General features: G+C 39.3%; 1 protein-coding gene across 4 annotated transcripts in view; it reads left to right on the top strand.

Moving 5' to 3' along the window:
• The first annotated feature begins 11,421 nt into the window (after window positions 1-11,421).
• Window positions 11,422-22,613, top strand: part of pclob (piccolo presynaptic cytomatrix protein b) — a 67,527-nt gene continuing 56,335 nt past the window's right edge. For all 4 annotated transcript variants that reach the window (XM_084933267.1, XM_084933266.1, XM_084933265.1 and 1 more), the window contains exons 1-4: window positions 11,422-11,567; window positions 12,941-13,979; window positions 19,701-20,552; window positions 21,688-22,515. In XM_084933267.1, coding sequence (XP_084789393.1) covers window positions 13,167-13,979; window positions 19,701-20,552; window positions 21,688-22,515 — 2,493 coding nt within the window. In that variant the 5' untranslated portion in view covers window positions 11,422-11,567; window positions 12,941-13,166. The remainder of the gene's footprint in view (window positions 11,568-12,940; window positions 13,980-19,700; window positions 20,553-21,687; window positions 22,516-22,613) is intronic.

Raw genomic sequence — 22,613 nt, 5'->3', positions numbered from 1 at the left:
CCAACATGCAGAAGAAGTATGTGAAAAATTAGTACACCCTTACTGCTTCCGTAAAAAAAAAAAAAGTAGCAGTCTGGTGCTTATGATAAAATGCACTTGATTGTCCTTAAGTGTGGGCACCTCTAGAAAAGCAGTTCTGACAGTTTGTTGGTCTGGAGCTTTTAGATTTACAAACATAATCCAAGGAAGGAAATGGAATGGAAAGCAATGACCTTAAAGGAGCAACTATTGCCTCTAATCAATCTGGGAAGGGCTATGAGACCATTTCCAAGCTATCTGAAGTTCATCATTCTACAGTGAGAAAGACTGTTCACTAGCGGAAAACATTCAAGACAGGTGTCAATCTTCCCATAGTGGACATCCCAGCAAATTCATCAGAAAGCAAGACTGAGGATGCTCAGAGAAACTGCAAAAAAGAACTACATGTCAGACTCTGTAAGCAACAATCAAAATATCAAATGTTAAAGTTCAGAAAAGTGCCATTTGCACTGGACAACTATGGCTTGTTTTGAAGTGTTGCCAAGAGAAGGCCGCTTCCCGATTAAAAGAATGTGGTAGCATAGTTTAGGTTTGCTGAGCTGCACCTGAAGAAAGTACAAAACTTCTGGAACTTGATGTCCTTAAGTCCAAAATGGAGATGGCTGGCCATGAACCACAGCCCCACTTTTTTTCTTTTTTCTTTTTTTGCATTTATATTATAGTCAGTGTTGGGAAGGTTACTTTTAAAATGTATTCCACTACAGATTACAGAATACATGCCCCAAAATGTATTTTGTAACGTCTTCCGTTACGTATTCCAAAGTAACTGTATTCTGAATACCACCTTTTTAAACGGTAACTGTAACAGAATACAGTTACTCATATTTTGCATTTTAAATACGTAACTGCGGTACATGTATTCCGTTACCCCCCAACACTGATTATAGTGCAGTATGTATTTACCTGTATAAAATGTCACCGTCACTGAAAAATACATCTAGGGCAACCAATAACATCTGTTCAGGGTTCTTTTTATTCTCCAGAGTGAAATACATACTGGGACATCAGACTCATTCACATTCCGCCTGGGTCTACCTGAGTCAGTGGGGTGCTGAAGGCATTTCAGAATGGAATTCATGCTGCTGATTTATTCCACATGGCTACCATAGCAACAGACTCTGAAGCAGTTCAGCTCACCTCCTCATCAAAGAATCCTTTTCTCTCCTTCTGTCAAGTTTTTAACACTGTTCCTTGGGCCCCTGTAACCAGTGGTCCCTGTGGTCACTCATAAATCATACTCTACTACATGAAACTTGTTCTCTTAGTTAAGCTCCAAAGTGCCTTCCTTTCTTATGGAATTAAACCCCTAAATAACCTCCTAAATTTGGCTTCTGATCCCACACATGGATTCCATCTGAGTAGATGAAAACAGATGGAAAAGAAAAATTTAAATCTGGAACAACTCATATTAATTATGCATTTTAGCATTGAGAGGCAAATTAATTGTGCTCAAAAATCTGTAAACCAACAAAGACCCCAACAGTCAAAGGGCTCTGTAATAAAAACAGTACCCTTCCTTGGCTTTGTTGAGGATAATACTCAGTCTTTTCCTCTGTTTGCAATCTTCCCGTTTTTGTCCCCTGTTGTCTTTGTTGTTGCTACACAGCACTGCTTCCATCAGAATCCACTGTATTTGATTACAAGTGAAAATGCCACAGAAAAAAGGGGGAGGTTATCAGGCAGTGGAAAATGAACAAATGGTAAATGATCTGCTACAAGTACTAACACTCTTTAATGTTGTGTCCCTGTGCATTTTTGCAACAACTGATTGTGCTGTGCCCAGCAAATATGAACAAATAGCTCTCATAGTTTTCTCTCTAGTATATTATATTTTAGTATATTTTGGTTTTGTTTTGTATTTTATAGCATCTGTCAACGTATGGGAATGAATTATTAGCTATGGAAGTGAAAGCTTGTACATCTGGAAAGGCAACATCAGTGCTGAAAGGTATATGCATGTATATTATAACGACACAGTTTTGTGTTAGGAGAGTCCAGGGGCTGAACCGGCCTGCCTGCGGACCTTTCCAACTGAAAAGATTTGTTTCACAAAATGAAAAATACTATAAACCTGGACTGTTGACAGTTAGAATTGTATATCAGATGAGAGTGGGACATTCCTGCGAATCCAAAAGTCCAGATATTTGCTCCATTCACAGATGTTTACAGACCGTTCTTCAAAGGATGCTACACAGTGGTAAACAAGACTCTGTGACAGGTTGTTCCCATAAAACTTTAAATTACATTATTTTTCTTCTTATAATAGTAATTTTAACATTTGATGTTTTCTATTTTCTGTTGTGAATGAAATATGGGTTTATAAAATTTTCAAATCATTCTGTCTTATTTGAATTTTTCATATTGTGACAACTTTTCAGGAAATGAGGTTGTATGATGGATGATAATACAAAAAATGACATACACGAAAACACTGTACACACAGCAACAGGACAACATGTGCTATGCTGCCCAGTGTTATCTCAATGACAAAGCTGTCATAGAAGTATATTTCCCCAGCAGCCACTACATTAGATAACCAAAGTGAGAGAGCTTGTACTGACCCCTGAGTGGGCTTTGTTTTTGTATATTGCTTGCAATAGCACATGTGTCACCTATACAAGACATGAAAACTCAAATTACACATTCAAGAGGATTCACTCTGATTCATGTGTCAGTGTGCTTTTCTCTGATCCCAGGAATGACTTTGTGAATAATAAAGATGCCTACCAGCCATCAGTATGGGAGCTGCGATGTTTCCCACAGCGCCCATACTTCAGAAGACACGAGAGGCTTAGAAAGGACAGCTGAGCGAGTGAGAAAGATGGGAAGTGTAGATCATCTGGCTTTTCCGACTGATAGGCAAGGGAAAGCAGAGAAAGCAGAATGAGTCAGAGAGAGATAGGGAAATTGTGAAGTGAATAAAGCAATGAAAAGGAAAGAAAAGAGGGCACAGAGTAACGTATACCCACTGAGGTGTGTGATGGGGAGCTCTGTGCTCCCTTCACCTTTGGGGTTTGCCTCTCCAGGGATAACAAACTTTGAATTATATTACTGCCTCATCTGGAAACCTGAACTCGAAATCTTCCAAGAGAGGTACCGGATGCAAGTGAAAAACTTGGTTGCCCTAAAATATCGTGCATGACAGACAGGTAAAAATTTGTAATGCTGCTCAGCACAACTCATTATTTTTGGGCATTTATTTGTATATTTTACCAACAGAATGTTTACATACTAATATGAAATGAAATTTATTTTTGAAGAGAGAAGAAAAAAAGTTTAAAACAACAACACAGTCAGGATATTGGAAAACAATGCAATAAACAAAAAAATAACTGAAAACACTTTCAATAAAAAAATGCATCTGTGCAGCTTTATTTAACATCTCTATTCAGTAAAGTGCACTGTTTAGCGAAAGTAATGCATGAATACTGTGTCATGAATCTCAGTGTAATCACTACATTTATGTCCCTGTGGGGGCTGCTCTCTCCTCTAATCCATCTCTTTATCCCAGCGTCTTGCTCATTACATAACTCTGACCTTTGTACCATGTCAGCTCCAACAGCTGGCCAAGGCTGTTAAACACCAAACAACATGCACTGAGAAGCAGCACATATTGGTCGTATTGGCTTTTATATGCAGGAGTAATACAATGAAAAGTCTTGATTTACATATAAATGTAGAGATTATTATTTGGTTACAGAGAGGTGAAACAGTCTCAGACATACTATGGAGCTGCAAGAATTCATCTATATTTATTGTTGATCCCAGCTACAGAAATGCATGTACTCAAGGATTTGCATCCTGTTAAGTAAGCATATACAGTAGGCATTCAGCCTGCTTGTCCGTTGAAGCCTCTCAACCATTCATCTAATCAATATGCACAGAAAGAGAGAGAGAGAGAGAGGGAGGGAGGGAGGGAGGGAGCAAAGGAAAATAATGATGACGTTTGGACATTATTATTTGCATTATGTGATTTTCTTCTAGCCTCTTTGTGAAATATACTTAGGAAAACAAACATAAAATGAAAAAAATAGTTACGGTATAGGAGACCAAATGTAACTAAACCTAAGTGTGGTGTTTTAGTAAAGACAAATATAAAGCATCCTCTGCTGCAGAGAGGTGATAAAAGATGAAGAAACCAATGAGGACAAAGATATTTTACCCAATGCTAAATGATCCCAGGGCCCCTGAGTGAAAACAGAAAGTGCTTAAGGCTGTAAGGTACCAGCATCTGTTAGTTTCATCCATAGAAAATACACGGATTTGTATGAGTGATCAAATTAGTAGTCTTAAGCAGATTGTTCAGCACTTCATGACACTTTCAGAGATATTCTTCAAAGCGTCATGTTGTACACTAATACTTTGGAAGTGATTACAGCTTTACTTTTGCCACACTCCAGTTCTTTCATGAACCACACATTTAAATGCAGTTTAACTTTCCAAATTTGCCACAACAGTTCAACAGTCTGAGCTTTGAAACTAACATTGTCTAGTTGAAACATATAAAACCAGTAGCGTTACTATATTTCTTCATTAATGCGCATTAGTTTATTGAAGTATAGGAAGGCAGAACCCAGTATTATTCTTTCAGCTAAGAGTTACCCAGTTATATTTTTTTAGTATAAATTAAACATCCTGAATGTTAGCATTAAAATGCATGAATTGCTTTTAAAGCATAGTTTAATGATCTGTTTTTCATGAAAATGCCACACATTGTTGAGTTGATCTATGGTTGTGAATAAATTTTAAACATTCGATTTATGTGTACACTTCCAGGGGAGCTGCAGACACTGAAAACTGATTCTCAAAATGGACTGTTCAAACATTTTACGAGGCACTTTTTTTCAGTTGACAGCTGAATGTTCGTCAAGCACTGAATAACATAGCAATATGTGTGCGTTATAGCAGCAGGCAGCTGGGAGCCTGTGGTTGCTGGTGAATATTTGATGAGAGAATAGATCCTCTCCCTGGGCAGGTTGAGTACAGTGTGCATACTCAGTCACACAGACGAGCACTCACAGACACACACATGCAGATATACCCTGGTGCACACACATACACCAGGTGGTACAGTTTCTCTGCTGTTCAGCAACTAAGCGAGTGCCAGTGAAGGTGATATAAGAGTATACTGCAAAACTCCCTGATGAAAAATACACCAGAAAGTGATGCCTGTCACTCTTCATGGTGTCCATCTTAGAAATCATCAGGACACACACTACACACACATGCAAGGTCATCGTCTCTTTTTCACTAGAGGCTTTCAAGCCGCAAGAGTTGAATACTAAGAGAGCCACACAAATAGAAAATAAGCAACTAATGCAAGAAGTGCACATCTCCATTGGTTCATATTAGTCAGAAATAATATTTATTTTAAAACACATTTTGCACCATGCAGTATATAAGTACCTTATACACTGAAAACGTTTGAGAATAAAGTGCAATTTGAAAATACTAACACTAATAATAAAAAATGCTCTTTTTGCAAACATTTGGTAGCAATGATATTGAATTTGATTTGGATTTCTTTGCAAGAGAAATATATTTTAGTTAAAGTGCCTGCATGCAAGCTGAAGAAAGGCTACCTCTGACACTGTACACTGTTAGTGCAGGACTCTCCTTGTAGTCTAAAACCCCATCTTCTTTTACACCTCTTCAATTATATACAGCTGGCTGTCTGGACCTTATCACAGAACCTGTACAAACATTCTGATGCCATTCAGGCACCAACACCATTACAGATTGGCTGCTTCAGGGCTTGTATGATTACATGCTACATAGACTGGGGTGCACAGAGGTTTATGCTGTCACATGGTTGAAATGTGAGTTTCAGAGATTTGCCAAGTATGATATTGTAAGATCTGGAAACACAAAGCAAATATGCACACTCTCCATGCCTTTTATTATTAAAGCTTAATAATGTCAGCAAGATATGCCTGAGAAAGACAGAAAAAATGTCTTACTTAAGGCTTTTGCCAATTCCATTAGCAATTACATTAGCATTAAAGCTGATGTGAGTCTTTTCAGCCAAACTGGGTTTTCTAGACACACAATTCATACTGCTTGGCCCTACATCTGCTACACCTGTCATTGACTTGTTTCCTCTCGCCTGTAAGATATTCATTAAGGTAGTGCTTATTTCCTGTCAGACTAGAAAATAAAGACTCATTTTTATTCTCATCCATCCTTTTCACCTTTGCCAGTCTGACTCTATCAGCAGTGATTTTGTGCTCACTGATTTGGAGGATTTGGGGGCGTGAACTGGGTTATCCTCAAATTTCTCCCGTGACATGGCAGCAGAGGGAGGGGCTGGTGTGAAAAGCAAGATAAGAGTAGTAGGGGCAGTGATAAGCCCATACAGATGTCTTGTCGGTGCTGTCTCTTTAAGAGTATTTTTAGTACGGGAGATAGCAGTGGTCACTCATCAGGAAAAAGGACTGGGTGGCTTTAGAGGCTTGCTCAGTGTTCTAGCACAATGCTAAGTGAGGAAGGCACAAAGCACAAACCATTCTCCCAAGTGACACACATCAGACTGCCAGTGCTTGGTAACTCTACCTGTGTCTCATGTACATTCGAACACAATCAAGTTAACGGTCAGTCAGTTGCATTGTTTGGAACATATTTGATGTGTGACACAGTTTGTACTTGAGTCGAACTGTAAACAATGCATTCAACAGGAAAAACAACTCATGACAAAGAGTGTGCAATTTTTGTGTATTTTTCCTGTCCACTGTTGAGCCAGTCCCTTCAAGGATGTAAGGATCTATATTCTGGCAATTAATAACATGTTGCAACAAATAACAGCCTGCATTAGATCGAATTACACATAGAACTAGATTCCTGAAATACAGAAGCTGTAAACACCTTCATCTGCTGTTAATATTATATTAGTGATTTTTGCTCTTTCCACATGTGTTTCGGTTCTGTTCAAAGAGTATTATTGCAAGTCCATATTTTCCCCTCCCAGGGGCAGATATGTAAATTTAATGATGCTGGCAAAGTGTGTGTGATCAGGTTACTGTATAGATTACATTGTGACCCTGCCAGATACTCAGGCACAGAGACCTAGAGACCTACAGAGGACAGCAATACACCTCGATGCAGGTTACCACTCCACCTTGCTCCGGCTCTGCTCCCGAGAAAACCATGCCGGGAAAAAACTGCTTTGAATTCCTCAAGGGTCAACGTCAGAGGTGTGTGTTTTTGTAAACTTATTCCAACATTATCGAAAAAAGTGAATGTTTGGCTGTTGTTCTTGTTGCGGAAGTAGCAGTCTCATATGTGAGAATTGCAGCTAGGGGAGTTAGAAACTGCTAGGCAGCATAATGCTCCACAGTGTCTGCTTAATTAAAATGAGAGAGAGATAAGTACTGCCTCTCAAATCTGTTTGAGTTTGTTTGTGTACACAGCCTGATAGAGAAACAGTGAGAGAGAAATAGGGATGGGTGTGTGGGTGTTGGTATCAACTGTGGAGAGAAGAATACAAGTGTAGAATACAAGAGCGTTACTACATGAGAGAGAACTACAGATGTGTTTGGTCAACTCTTCTTAGTCATGCCATCATGTTTATTTTCTTATTTAAAATTCATCTAAAAGACACATTTGTATTTTTTATTACTGGGCTAGTAACAGATAAGCAAAGTAGCAAGAAGCTTTTCTGTCCCCGTGCAAGCAGGTCTGAAGTTCAAACTGCCATATAAAACATATTTTATTCACAATACAAAATAGAAAACATATCAAATGTTTAAACTAAGAAATCTTCATATTTCACAAAAAACTATCACCTCATTTTGAATGTGATGGCATCAACATGGGAAAACTAAAATCTGGAAAAGTAAGTGGTACCAAAAAAAAAACAAACAAAAAAAAAACACCTGGAGGAACATTTAGCAAAAAACAAAACAAAACATCCCAAATAGGTTAATTGGCTACAGGTCAGTAACATGGATGGATATAAAAACCGCATAAGAGGTTTGTAAAAATGGACCAAAAGCTACATCTACAAATTGCGGAACAATTTCAGGATAATGTTCTTCAACATAAAATTGTCTTCTCGTCATCTACAGTACATCATATCATCAAATGACAAATTGGAGAAATCGGTATTGAATGCCTGTGATCTTTGGCAGCGCTGCATTAAAACCAGGCATGATTCTGTCATGGAAACGGGCTTGAGCCTAAGAACATTTCTGTGTCTGTGAACACAGTTCACCATGGCATCCACAAACAAAGGTTAAAGCTCTATCATGCAAAGAAGAACCAATATGTGAACAAGATTCAGAAACATGGCTGTGTTTTCTGGTCAAAAGTTCATTTAAGATTGAAAACAGTGGAAAATGTTTCTTTGGTCAGACTAATTTTCATTTTGGAAAACATGGATGTTGCATCCTTTGGACTAAAGAGGAGAGGGACCATCTGACTTGTTATCAGTGCTCATTCAAAAGCCTGCGTCTCTGATGGTGTGGGAGTGACTTAATGCCTATTAAATCAGCAGCTTGCACAGCTGGAAAGGCAGCAGCAAAGCTGAAAGGTATATACAGGTTTTAAATCAACATGTGCTCCCATGCAGGCAGAATCTTTTTTCAGTGAAAACCTTGTGTATTTCAACAAGACAATGGTAAACTGCTTAGTGCCAACTATTGTAACAGTGTGGTTTGTGCTAGAAGAGTCTCGGTGCTGAACCGATCTGCCTACAGTCTAGACCGTTCACCTATTTGATTAAAAAAAAAAGACCCAGGACTGTTGAGGACTAGGATTCTATATCAGACAAGAATGGGACAGTCCTGGAATTGGTCTCCTCAGTTCCCAGATGTTTCCCAGGATTGTTGTTAAGATAGATGTTACAGTGGTAAACATGCATTTTCAACTTTTTTAAGCTTCGTTGTCATCAACATATCATCATTAAAGTCACCTTATTTTTTCTTAAAATGTTACATTTTCTCAGCTTAAACATTAGATATGCTTTCTACATTCTGCTGCAAATAAAACATAGGTTTACGAGATTTGCAAATCATTGCATTGTGTTTTTTATTTCAATTTTATGTCCCAACTTGTTAGTAATTGGGGTTGTACTTTCTATACATGTGAAGCCACTGAAAAGAAGTGAGCTTTCAAAGCTTCCCATCAGCAACTTGGTTTTTGTTTCGGTCCTGGATACACGTGACAGACTCTAATTCACTTTGAGGTCAGCTGGTAAACATGTGAGTGATGCAGTTAAAAATCTGCGATGTCTTAGTTGTGTGAGAGCAAAGTCTGGTCTGCCCTTATCAAAGAGTATGTGGGGGGGAAAAGGATGGTGACAGTGGAGATTTTGGTTATTGTATTTAAACTGACAAGTAGGGAGGGATCAAAAGAAAAGAACATGCTCGTCCCACATCTGGTGATTTCCTGCTGTCTTACATAATATTGACTGACAAACAAATCTGTTGTGAGGAAGAGTGTAAACTGTTTAATGATAAACACTAAATTATAGACAGCCTGTTTACTGTAATGTGCTTTAAATATCAAGGCTAATCATATTATTTATCTCGTAATCATTGTCAGAAGAAAATATGAAACCTAAAGCTCACGATACAAGAATGACCTAAGACATTACCTAATGGCACATAAAGGTATTAGTGTGCATTAACATAATTTTAGTTCTACTCTTTTTCTGTTCTAAAACTTTACAAAAACAAAAAGAGGAAACAGAAGGAAGCACCAGATTGTGAGGATGAGGTAGAGATAAGCAGTTTTGAGATTACTTAATGGATTTTCAGCCCAGGTAGGAGGACACGGAAAAGTTACAGCCTATATCCCCAGATGGAGATTGTGCTACATGTTTCCTGTGTGCGTATCTGTTTGTGTATGTGTGCATGTCTGCAGTGAAGCCAGATTTGGCGCTTTCCAAAGAGAGATCATAGCCATTCTGCTGCTCACACATCACACATGACGTAACTCTTCCACACGCCCACACAACACTTGCTCTCTATCCTTCCCACAGAGCTTCCTCAGGCTTACCAGACACTGAGTAGGAAATTATTGACTGTACGACTGAGTAAACATGCATGCCATGGTGGAGCTATATTAGTGCTCAAAAATGATGAACTGTGGTGGTGAGTAATCGCTGAGGGTGAATTTCCTCTTTTATGGTAGCAGGATGCTACAGAAGTGATAAATAATAGAGCAAAAGTTTTGCTAAACTTTGTGATATATTCCATATCATCAGTTCACCAGGAAGAAAACTACATATTTGAATATTTTAATAGTATACGCATTTTTGCATTTACATGGTTATCTGTTTCGAATACAATTATAAATTCTGTAGAGCTGCCAAAAGCTGTGATCATGATATGCAACCTCCTTGAACTGGAAAAGTTTTCCAAAGCAGGACCAGATATGATTGTCCAAATTTTCTCTTCTCACATCTGCTCTTTCAGTTGTGACAGAGATAAGAAAGTTAGTCCAAGGGGAAAAAACGAGATTATGCAGTCAAAATCTTGACGGGTGTCCAGGTCTGAACCATGGAAGAACTGATATACAGTGGCAGTTGGTGTGAATTTCCTTTGTATGAGCTAAATAAAACAACAAGAGCTGCTTGTGCACAGAGTTGCTCATGCATTTTGCTTCACTAAGCATGTTTATTTGTTAATGAAACTAAATGAACTGATACTCTATAATGGAGGCTGTGTGGATTATATCTAGCCCATTATTACTGTGGAAGAGATCCGGAACCAAGGCTGGTTGGAACATTTACCTTAACTAAATTGACAGAGAGCACTATAAGAAGGAAGCTTAGAGGCAGGTCAGATGAACTAATTTCTTCTAAGACAGAGCCTAAAGCTGAACTTCACAATATATAAGCTGGGGAAAGTGCTCTCATTCTGTCTTTCAGACAACAGAGGGTCATAGCTTGCTCACTTTCTTAATGGTGCTCGGGCATGCTCACACTGCAAATCCAAAAGAGGACCTAGCACACACATAAAGCAGATGAGGCATTATTTGCCTTCCTTGTGCTCAGTGTTGATTTAAATCCACTGTGCTTTCAGGAACAAGAGAAATAAGTGAACGTGACAGAGGAGCGTCATTTGTCTAGAAAATGCAATTAATCGGGTATAACATTTAAAGTGATGTGAAATTATCCAGTGCTGCTCTTTTATTATTATTATTATTATTATTATTATTATTATTATTATTATTATTATTATTAACCAGCTATACTGCAACTCACGATCACAGCAATGACATATCAAATCTGTCAGCGGCCACTGAGAAGACGTTCAGCATAAGGGTAAATTTTCAGGTCTGATCACACGTGACTCCAGGGGAAATAAATCGCTTGTCCCCTTTAATTTCAATTTCCGTGCGTGATATATATTGTGATCACCTGTCAGATGTGGCGCATGCGCGCAAAAGTGGGAGGCGGAGTGGATGCTGATCGCTCTCTATCCGCTGCCCTGTGCTCTCTATCCCCCGGCGATCAGACAGACACGGACAGGGGATATCTCAGGAAGGCTGGGCAGGATGGGGAGACAGATCAGCTGTTGATGAAGGTACTGTTTCTCTTCGGTTTCTCTTGAATTCTGCGCTTCAGTGTTTGACATTGTGACCGTGGAGGGTGAAGGATGCTTGGTTGCATGCAGGATGGGAGGAGGTGAGCGGGGGGCGCAGAGTGGATAACAGATGGTATTTCGGGAAATCACAGGGATGACAGGGCTGTTACTGGGTTTCGTCACAGTTTTACGCTGGTTTACAATAATCTAGAACAGCATAATACACATTAAGTATAAAAATATTCGTTAAGATACCTGGTCAAGGACACAAGAAAAAGGTGAGAATGTGTTTTCCATTTTTTCGCTCACCCGTGGGCTTGGGCTGTTATCACCTCGTACCCTCTGCGGACTACGATGTTGTCCGGTTTAGAATGGTTGGTGGTTATGCATGATGCCTTTTCATATTGGTAAAGCGCCGTAGATACGTCAAATCCACCGCGTATGAGTGAACCTGAGCTGCAAGTGAGCATTGCGTAGTAAACGCCGAACGCAGCTGTAATTGCCTATTTAGAAAGATAATTGGTCATCACAGACTTGTATTGCCCTTGATGTTGCTTTTGTCCAAGAAACTATCAGTATTTACTTCCCATGCATTATTTGCTGGGCCGCTACCCGGATGTGCCTGCAGTTTCTCCAGTGAAAGCGCTAGATTTCCTGTGTTTACTCGTCTGGCTGCTGTAAAACACGTCTTGCGTGACATTTTTTACTCCGTGACAATCGGTGCCATTCGGATAATGAAAATCGAATTCCGTCACCGTGAAAAAAAATGGTGTTCTGGACCCGCGAGTCCACCTTCAATAGTCATTTGAATAGGATTTGTAGTAGCCCGGTCAATTGAGAGCAACATCCCCCTCCCGTATTGCACATTAGGCTGTATCGTAGGCTTTAACTGGCTGACAAGGATCTCTCTGATTTGTATAGGCTGCAAGCAGCAGAGCGGTTCTGGTCCCGTCCATGGTACTGAAAGCAACAGTCGGTGTGGAGTAAATCAAAGAGAATGATTTAATGACAAATAATAATAGTTCTAACCAGAATGGAAATAAATATAATTTATCAAACACCGGTGTGTCTAATACACAGATTCTTACAGAATATTTATATGAAAATTTCTCTATTGAAAACCATGCAGTTAATAGGTTCAGATAAGGATACACTTGTCTAAATCGAGTTAACTACATATTGTGTAATGCATTGATGGTCTTCAAAGTTGAGTTATTAGATTAAGCCAACTTTATGTTAATGTTGAGTGGATGGGTGAAACTACGTTATCCCTTCTTCTACATACTTGTGGTCCGCAAATGTTACTCTCTTTCATTATCCCTCCCTTGTTTCTGTCACCTCACACATACTCTCTTTGTCTGTCATGTATGTAGGAAGTCTGACGTAGATGCTGAGCCAGAGGAGAGCCCAGGGAGCAGCAGCAGTAGCAGCAGCAGCAGGGGTGGGGCTGTAGATGCCCTCTCCACCGGTCCAGCCCCCCCTCAGGCATCTGTGGGAGAGCCGGGTCAAAGTGGAGACAGTTCCTGCTCTGACTCTGACAGTCCTGTAGATTCCAGCTCCTGCAAGGAGGAAGAGGGGGAGGACGAGGAAGACCCAACAATGTTCTCCTCCAAATTCCTTAGTGGGGCAAACCCCCTCAATGCCGTGTCCTCTGCTGTAAATAAGTTTGGTTTGTTTGGAGATGATGGTGAGGGGGATAAAAAATCACCTCCCCAGCAGGGGCAAAAGCAATCTGGAGAACAGAAGCCAACAGCAGGCCCTGGAAAAGACCATCAACAGCAACCGCATCCCCATAAACCAGGCCAATCTCCCCCTATGCAAAAGACCCAACAACCTCCCAAGCAAGGTTCACCACAGCTACATGGAAATGGACAAACTGGCCCCTCAAACAAACCTGCTGGGCAACAAACAACTTCAAAGACAGGGGCTCAACCTGAAGTCCAGCCTAAAGGAGAACCCCCCAAAAACCAACCTATACAGCAAAGTTCTCCTAAACCTGGAGCTCAACAACAGACAAGGATGCAGCAACAAAACCCTACTAAGACTGGTGCACAAGGGTCAACAAAGGTTGGGTCTGAGGTTGGAAAACAACAGCAGGCATCACCAAAAATTGGGCAGCAACAGCATGACTCGTCTAAGGCAGGACCAGAGCAGAAAGGCATCAGGGCCGCATCCCAACAGCAGTCCTCTGATAAGCAAGGGAGTAAGGGACCTGGTCCAACTGGCATGACACAAGCAGGGTCTTCATCACCTGGAACAGCCAAAGCAAGATCTCAGTCAACAGCAGTAGCAAAGCTTTGCCCAGTGTGTAAAACAACACAACTTACAAAAGAACCAGCTAACCATAAAACCTGTACACAGTGTAAAATGGATGTGTGCAGCTTGTGTGGCTTCAGCCCTCCAGACTCTAATGTAAGTAGTGGTTTAATTTAGTCTTTATGTGATCTATTTTATGCTTTCTCGTAACTTTACTTCAATGCAAATGTTCTTTTATTTGATACTACAAATTTTAAGCAGTTTTCTTTGGTTGAACACTTTTTCTATACACTACACTTACAGAATTAATACATATGTAATTAAAAATATTAATGCAGTGTAGTTTTAATTGATATCCTGAGACAATGAAGGCAAATGGCCAGGAGTTGAATGGTTATTCATTTGCATCTATCAATGCATCTTAAAAGTTCAGAATATCATAAAAAATGCATCCTTTTTGTCATTTAATTTAAAAAGGTAATATTTAATGCACATTTAAATATTTCAAGCCTTTTTGTTTTCATTTTGACAATCACAGCTCATAGCTCACAAAAATACGAAAATCAGTGTCTCACATTATCCAAATATTTCAGTTTGAGATTAAAACTACTACTCAAACAGTATAAATACCGTGTATGCCTCAGTCTAATTCAGTGCACGCAACCTCAGTCACGGGGAAGACTGCTGACTTGACTGCTGTTCAGGTGGTGATCTTCGACACCCTCTACAAGGAGGGTAAGCCACAGAAGATCATTGCTGAAACGGCTGCCTGTTTGCAGAGTGCTGTATCATAGAATATTCATGGAAATTTGACTGGAAGGAAAAAGTGTGGTAGGAAGAGGTGCACAAGCAACATGGATAAGTGCAGCCTTGAGAGGACTGTTAAGACAAATCAATCCAAGAACTCCGAAGAGCTTTGCATAGAATGGAGTAACATGTTAGTACAATACTGTGAACAAATCTTGAGCCACCCCTCATTTCTTTATATTTTGCTATGAAAATGTGAGATATGTTCAGCTGTTTACTGAAGCTGGTGCAAAACTACATGGAAATGCAATGCAGAATGTAAAAATAGTGTTTGTATAATTCTGACAAGTCAGTCTTTGGCACCTTTATTCACCAACACAGCTTGAAATCTATTAGGCAGGTTTTCTTGTAATTTCTTTAAGTAGTCTGCAGCAATAGTTTTCCAGTCTTTCTGAAGGACGTTCAGCCTCTTCTTTGGATGTTGGTTGCCTTTTATTCCATTTTATCCCAAGATGATCACACACTGTTTCAGTAATGTTAAATGCTAGATTCTCAAGTGACCAATCTATGACTAACAGTCTTCCCCTGTGTTTTTCTATTCAGGTATGCTTTAGGCAGTATTTTTGAGATCATTTTCATGCTGAAAATGAAGCTGTTGCCAATCAGCCATTTTTGAGTTGGTATTGCTTGGTGGAAAATCTGATAGTAGATTTCTATGTGCCAGAGGCTGAAATGCAGCCCCAAAACATGACAGTATCCAGCGTGTTCTACAGATACCTGTAGACACTCACAGTACTCACTGTTGTACTTCTCTTCTGACATCCTTTGTATGTACTGATGATGATTTGAACTAAAATTTGGTTTTGCCACTGATTTTCTGGAGTAGTTTGGCATACTTCCCTGTTTTCCTTCCTTAAGATTAACTCATTTACAGCCACCCTTCTACTGAGACCATTTCAAGATTCACTGAATAGTACATGGATCAACTTAAGGACCAGTGTCAGGTGTTTGCTTGATTTTTTTCCTATTTCTCAAGAACATGACTATCAGATACTACTCATATCTTATTGATGGTCTAAGGAGCTTGGAAAGAAAAGTGTCTCGACTTCTTTAAGTTGCTTGAAAACGTTTCACCTCTCATCTGAGAAGCTTCTTCAGTTCTAATGTCAAATGATGGAGAGTCCCAGATTAAAGCCCTATGGGAGTCCCCCATGAGGGACAATGGACCCCCTAATGATCCTCTACCTAATCACACGAGCCAAGGTGTGAAAATGGGTGTAGGCCACAATCAGCCAACCATCTGTCTTCTCTGTCCAAAATGTGAACATTGGTGTCCTCGATGGAGTGACCTTTGTACTTTAGATGCAGATGGACCGCCAAGTCTTGTCCCGTCGAGGTGGCTCTTCTATGTTGTGCCATGCGTTTATGAAGTGAAGTGAAGTCTGAGCATTCCCTGCTACACTGTACAGCAGTGTTCCTCGCTACACTGTACAGCAGTGTTGCTGTACAGTGTAGCAAGGAACAGTCTACATTGACTGAGAACCTTCACAGACATCCTATTGATGGTTTTCTTTAGTCCTGACACATTTTCTTTTTTCTCCACTTGTCAAATTTCTGCAAAATTTTAAGTAAACTCTGTACAACATGTTAAGAAATGCAGAGTTTTCAGCTAGTAGCTCTTTGGGAATCTATATCTATAACAATTTATAACTATAGCAATTTATAACTATAGCTAGTTATAAATAAAGTATCTAAAACTTGTATTAACTATTTTATGCCTGTGAAACTGTGTTATTTTTGGACTTTTCATTGATTTAATTTCAGAAGAAATTATATAATTTTGCAATGTGCTGCTGGTAACAAACGTGCCTAAATATATAATTTAAAATTGGTTCTTGGCTAACTTGTCTGTTATGTGTAGATATGACACTAGTTCATTCATTGAGTTAGGTGCCTTTTTATGCTTGATTGAGTCATAGGCCAGTGTTAAGTGGCTTAACAAACAAGCAAAAGCATTCCATTCATAATTGCTAGGTACAAGGACTGTATTGAAAATGGGAAAATTTAGTCAATATCCAATATCCAAAGAAAATCCTTGAAAGACCTTCACAAAGCTTGAGGAACTCTTGCTCTACTACTTTAAAATTACAAGAAGGATATAAAATAAAGAGAAATGAGGGCTCGCTCTAGAGTTTTGCACAGCACTTAACTTCAAGAACCACTACACACAAACAGCTTCAGGAAGGGGTCTACAACTATCTAATTTCGATTATCAATCATACCAAACAATCAATACCCAGAGACAATGTCAGAATCGTCTTATCTTGGCTAAGGAGAAAGATATTTCCATTTTCAGCAGGATTTAGCTCATGCGCACAGTGCCAAAACTACTAACAAATAATTTGCTGACTATCTTGTCACTGTGCTTGATTGGTCAGCCACCTCACCTGACCTGAACCTCATTAAAAATCTGTGGGGTATTGTCAAGAGGAAGATGAGAAACACCTGACCCAAGAATGTATACAAGCTGAAGGTTGCTGTTAAAGCAACTTGATCTTCAAGAACACCTTAGCAAGCTGGTCTGCTGTATGTCACAACACAGCATAATAATAATAATAATAATAATAATAATACATTTTATTTGAGGGCACCTTTCAAAAACCCAAGGTCACCTTACAAAAGAACAAAATTAATAAAAGAAGCAATAGTCATAAAATAAGTTAAAATTGCAAAGCAGAACTTGACAACAGATAAAATCAGCACTAAAGCGAATAAGCCAGTTTGAACAGATGTGTTTTGAGCTGTGACTTAAATGTGGGAAGAGAGTCTATATTTCTTATGGCTGGAGGAAGAGAGTTCCAGAGTCGAGGAGCAGAGCGACTGAAGGCTCTGTTCCCCATAGTAGTAAGACGTGCGGACGGAACAGTAAGATGAATAGCAGATGAGGATCGGAGAGGGTGGGAGACAGTGGTGATATGGAGCAGGTCACACAAATAGGAAGGAGCAGATTTATGGATACATTTGAACGTGAGAAGTAAGATTTTAAAGTTTATCCTGGCTTCTATGGGCAACCAGTGAAGCTGCTGAAGAACTGGCGTAATATGAGCTCTTGACGGAGTACGAGTCATGACCCGAGCTGCGGAATTTTGAAGAAGTTGGAGTTTATGAAGGGACCTTTTAGGGAGACCAAATAAGAGGGAATTGCAGTAATCAATGCGGGACGTAATAAGACTATGGACAAGGATGGCAGCAGCATGGGGAGTAAGGAAGGGGCGGAGTTGGTTAATATCACGTAAGTGGAAATATGCAGACCGGGTTATGTAATTAATGTGGGACTGGAATGAGAGAATATTATCAAGTATGACACCCAAACTCTTAACCTGAGGGGAGGAAAGGGTGGGAGAACATTCAATGTTAATGGAAAAACTGTGGGATTTGGATAAGATAGAGGCTGTACCGACAAGTAAAACTTCTGTTTTATTACTGTTTAGTTTGAGAAAATGGGAGGAGAACCATGATCTAATCTCGATAAGACAGTTTGAGAGGGAGGTAGGTGGGAGGGATGAATTGGGTTTAGAAGAAATATAGAGCTGGGTGTCATCGGCATAACAGTGAAAATTTATATGATATTTTCGGAATATATGACCAAGAGGGAGCATGTAAATAATCAATAAAAGAGGCCCTAATACTGAACTCTGGGGCACACCAGCAGAAACAGGATGGAGACTTTAAGAATGGGATTTAAATTGGATAAACTGAGTGTTGTCTGAGAGATAGGAGGTGAAAAAGGCAAGGGCGGTATGACTAATGCCAATGGATGCTAGCCGGTTCAGGAGGATATTGTGAGAAATGGTATTAAACGCCGCACTAAGATCAAGAAGGATGAGGATGGATAGGAGACCAGAATCAGCTGCCATCAGAAGGTCATTGATAATCCTTAACAAAGCAGTTTCTGTGCTCTGATTGGGGCGGAAACCAGATTGAAATTGTTCATAGAGATTATGGTTACTGAGTTGTAAGTGAAGCTAGGAGGCGACAATTTTTTCAAGAATTTTTGAAATAAAGGGGAGATTTGATATAGGGCAAGATTATCAAAGTTATGGGGGTCTGCACCAGGGTTTTTGAGAGTTGGAATAACAGAAGCCTTTTTCAGAGATTTAGGAACGATTCCAGTGTTAAGAGAGGAATGTATAATACTGGTTATGAGAGGAGCTAATGAGGGAAGACAGGCTTTAACTAACACAGTGGGAAGAGGGTCAAGGTGACAGGTGGATGATTTAGATTTTATAATAAGATTAGATACATCAGTTATGGAGGGAAGAGGAAAGCTTGAAAATAAGTGAGGGGAAACAGGAAGTCTACTTCAGAGTTAAGTTGACGGTGGATATCTGAGATTTTACGGGTGAAAAAAGAAACAAGAGAATTACAAAAGTCAGCAGAATACATACGGGAGGTTTTGTAATTTTACTGAACAATGAAAAGAGAGACCTTGAGCTACCTTCATTAGAACTGATTAAACCAGAGTAGTATGCGGATTTGACTGAAGCAGTGCAGTCCTTATAGAACAAAACATAAACATTATATATTTCTTTATGTAGTCCATTTTGATCCAATAGTATGTTTTCAAGGAGCTCCAATCAAGTATTGAGTGTATAAATAAACATATTTTTCAGAGGTTTGATATTTTGTGTTGTAAATCCTTTTTTGATTGATATTCTTATAATCTGAGATAGAGATTTCTGATTTTCCTGAGATATAAGCTATAATCAAAATTGCTATCTTTTATCTAACAATCAAAGCAACACAGACTTGAAATATTTCACTTGGCGACCCCAAAGTTCTTACAAGATGAAATATTGTACTATTGCAAATATTGTACATTTTATGTCATGTATTTGAAAACTGCTGTTAGATTGTGTTTAATTAGTATTGAATTAACACGGGTTTAGCACTGGTAGAGCTAAATCAATCTGGTACCATTATTGAATCACTAGTTTTTACAATTTTTTATTTTCAAAAGTTTCAAAACTCAGTTGTGATGTCCCTTGAATAATTTGGGGAAATTACATTATGTGCATCTATGTGCACATGTCTTTTAATAAATTTATTTGTCTTTATTTTTTTGTACAGGCACATGAGTGGCTTTGTCTTACCTGCCAAATACAGAGAGCTCAAGGATCTTCTGAACTGCCAGGACCTCCCATGAAAAACCCCACCCCTAACAAAATGTCTGGTCCCCAAAAACAGACACCATCAGCTGCTGAGCCTGTCAAAAAGGAAATATCAGCACCGGGTTCACCGCAGAAAATCCAGTCTAAATCAACAAAAGTGCCAGAAAAGGCAGAAGCTGCTAAAGGACCAGAGGCTCAAAAAAAAGGCAGTCCAGCACCTGTTCAGAAAATGACACCTGAGGCCCAGAGAGCATCAGGATCTCCTAAGCCACACCAAACTAATCAGACTGAACGCAAGCAAAGCAGTGCCACCTCAGCACCCCAGCAGCAGTCAGGAGGTTTATTTGGCTTTGGAGGTACTAAAACTGAAACTGCAAAGACAGAAGAATCAGTGACTGGAAAGATGTTTGGCTTTGGTTCGTCTATTTTTAGTTCTGCATCTAATTTGATAGCTTCTGCTGTTCAAGATGAGGCTAAAACAACTCCACCGGTTTCTCCTAAAATGCAACCTTCCAAGGAGACCAAACCGCCTTCTATCCAAAAGTCAGAACAAGACAAGAAACAAGAACAACCTCAACAAGCAAAGGTTCATCCAGCTGGACAGGCAAAAGCAGAAAAATCCCTGCCAGTCACTCCAAAGACAGCAGCAACTTCCCACACTGCTCCTACTACAAGCCAATCCACTTGTCCTCTCTGTAAAATAGTGCTTAACATGGGCTCGAAGGATCCTCCCAACTACAACACATGCACTGAATGCAAAACCGTTGTCTGCAATCAATGCGGTTTTAACCCCATGCCAAACGTTAATGAGGTAAGAGGTGCAGTTTACTGAACTAACTTAGGAAAATTAAAATGAAATGTATATCTTTATAATTTTGGAGTTTTAAAGGGTCAGTGCATTTGTTTGCTGTAATATTTTACAGATTTCTCAGAAGTGTCTTTTACTTGGACTTCTGAGGCATGCTTAAGAATTAAGCTTGTTGAAGCTGTTAAGATCCTTTTTTATGTTATTTCATAGATTGGAGAGCTATTATCAAAGAACCATTACATGTTAGATGATATACAAAATTTTGTTACATTTGAGCGTTTTTCACAAAGTTTTATGAACACAGAAGTTACCCGAGAAAGCTATTTTGTTTTTGTTTGTTTTTGTTTTCATGTGCAGTCCTGTTGAACGTCTGATACTTTGACTAAGAGTCACACTGAGAATGCTATTTGTCAGATCCTTTAATCATGCTGAGCAGGGGAAGGCTCACACTCCTGCAAGCAGCAGTCTTTTCCATTAGACCTAGATCTCTTTTCAAGTAAAAGGGAGTGGCATTTTATTTCTTGCAATAATGTTACCACTCCTATATGGTTATATAACAGAAACAAGAAATAAAAATGCTCAGTAATGCTTGAACAGTGTTGTTGCTTTTTCACATTCATACTGTGCAAGTTCCTGTTCTTGGATTTTGGACAAAGACATTTACTTTTAAAGGTGTTTTCAAAATACATCACTGCTCAAAGTAAAGCCTTTGAGGGTAAATGACAAAGTACCTACTGTGTTGTGATACTGCCTTAAACTAAAATAATACTATCATTATTGCTCTCAGCTTTTTAATTTGTAAGTTAAGCAAATAGTTATTGGCGATTAATCCTTCTTTAAGCTTTTGTTTTGCTGCACTATTTTTAGTTGGAAAACCAAATTTATTTGGATACAGTTAAAATACATTACATTGTCTCATGTAAATATTTGGTGCTACAAATAGCACCATAAAGTACTATCCCAATCTTAAGCTGATTTTTGGACCAACACAGTTCTTGCTTACTGTAGTGATAACATTTTTTGCGCATTTGTATTTCTATGGTTCTTTTCTCTTTTTGTGGGTTTTTTTTTCCATAAGACTGTTTTTGTGTTTTTAGGATTAATACATTTATAATGTATTTTATGCTGTTCTTTTAAGGGGAAGGAGTGGCTATGCCTAAACTGCCAGGTGAAACGGGCTGCTGGAGGAATTGAACCTCAAATTGATACATCTTTGGGCAAATCTCTCAAAAAGACTACTCCCACACAGCCTACACCACAGAAGACTAATGCACCAGGCTCTCCCCAGAGAAAAGTACCAACATCAGCACCACAGCCAGCAAAGACTAAAGAACCAGACAGTCAAAAGGCAGTCAGCCCAGCTCCTGGTCAGACAGCATCTCAGGAGAACAAGAAGACACAACCGCAGCAGACGAATCAAACTGTAGGAAAGCAGGAAAGCACCACTAAAGCTGCACAGCAAGAGTCCGGAGGCCTCTTTGGTTTTGGTGGTGCTAAAACTCAGCCTGATGCTACAAAGCCTGCAGATTCAGTGACAGGGAAAATGTTTGGTTTTGGTTCCTCCATTTTCAACTCTGCATCTACTTTGATTACCACAGCTGTTCAAGATGAACCTAAAAGTACACCACCTGTTTCTCCCAAGATGTCTGCTGCAAAGGATTCTAAACCCCCCACTTCTAAATCTCCTCTTCCAGTCAAGAAGCTGGAAGAGGCCAAAAAAACAGAGGAACTACAGAAAGCCAAGGGCTCACCACCAGTACAGCCAAAAGCAGACAAGCCATCATCAGAGCAACCAAAGAAAGCATCAGCCCCACCAGTTGTTTCCAAGGCAGGCCAGTCTACCTGCCCTCTCTGTAAACTGGAACTTAATGTGGGCTCTAAAGATCCTCCCAACTATAATACTTGTACTGAGTGCAAAAACACTGTCTGCAACCAGTGTGGATTTAATCCTATGCCAAATGTTGAGGTAAGTTAAGAAGAATTATGTAGAATATAACAATTTATTTGAACAATAACTGTGACATTATGTCTTTTTTATTGTTGTCACTTTAAAATGTCTTAACA

This window comes from Perissodus microlepis, chromosome 7, assembly GCF_051167445.1.
Source record: "Perissodus microlepis isolate ML-2025 ecotype Zambia chromosome 7, ASM5116744v1, whole genome shotgun sequence".
In the NCBI taxonomy this organism is placed as follows: domain Eukaryota; kingdom Metazoa; phylum Chordata; class Actinopteri; order Cichliformes; family Cichlidae; genus Perissodus; species Perissodus microlepis.
This window is presented reverse-complemented; position numbering and strand designations above follow the sequence as displayed.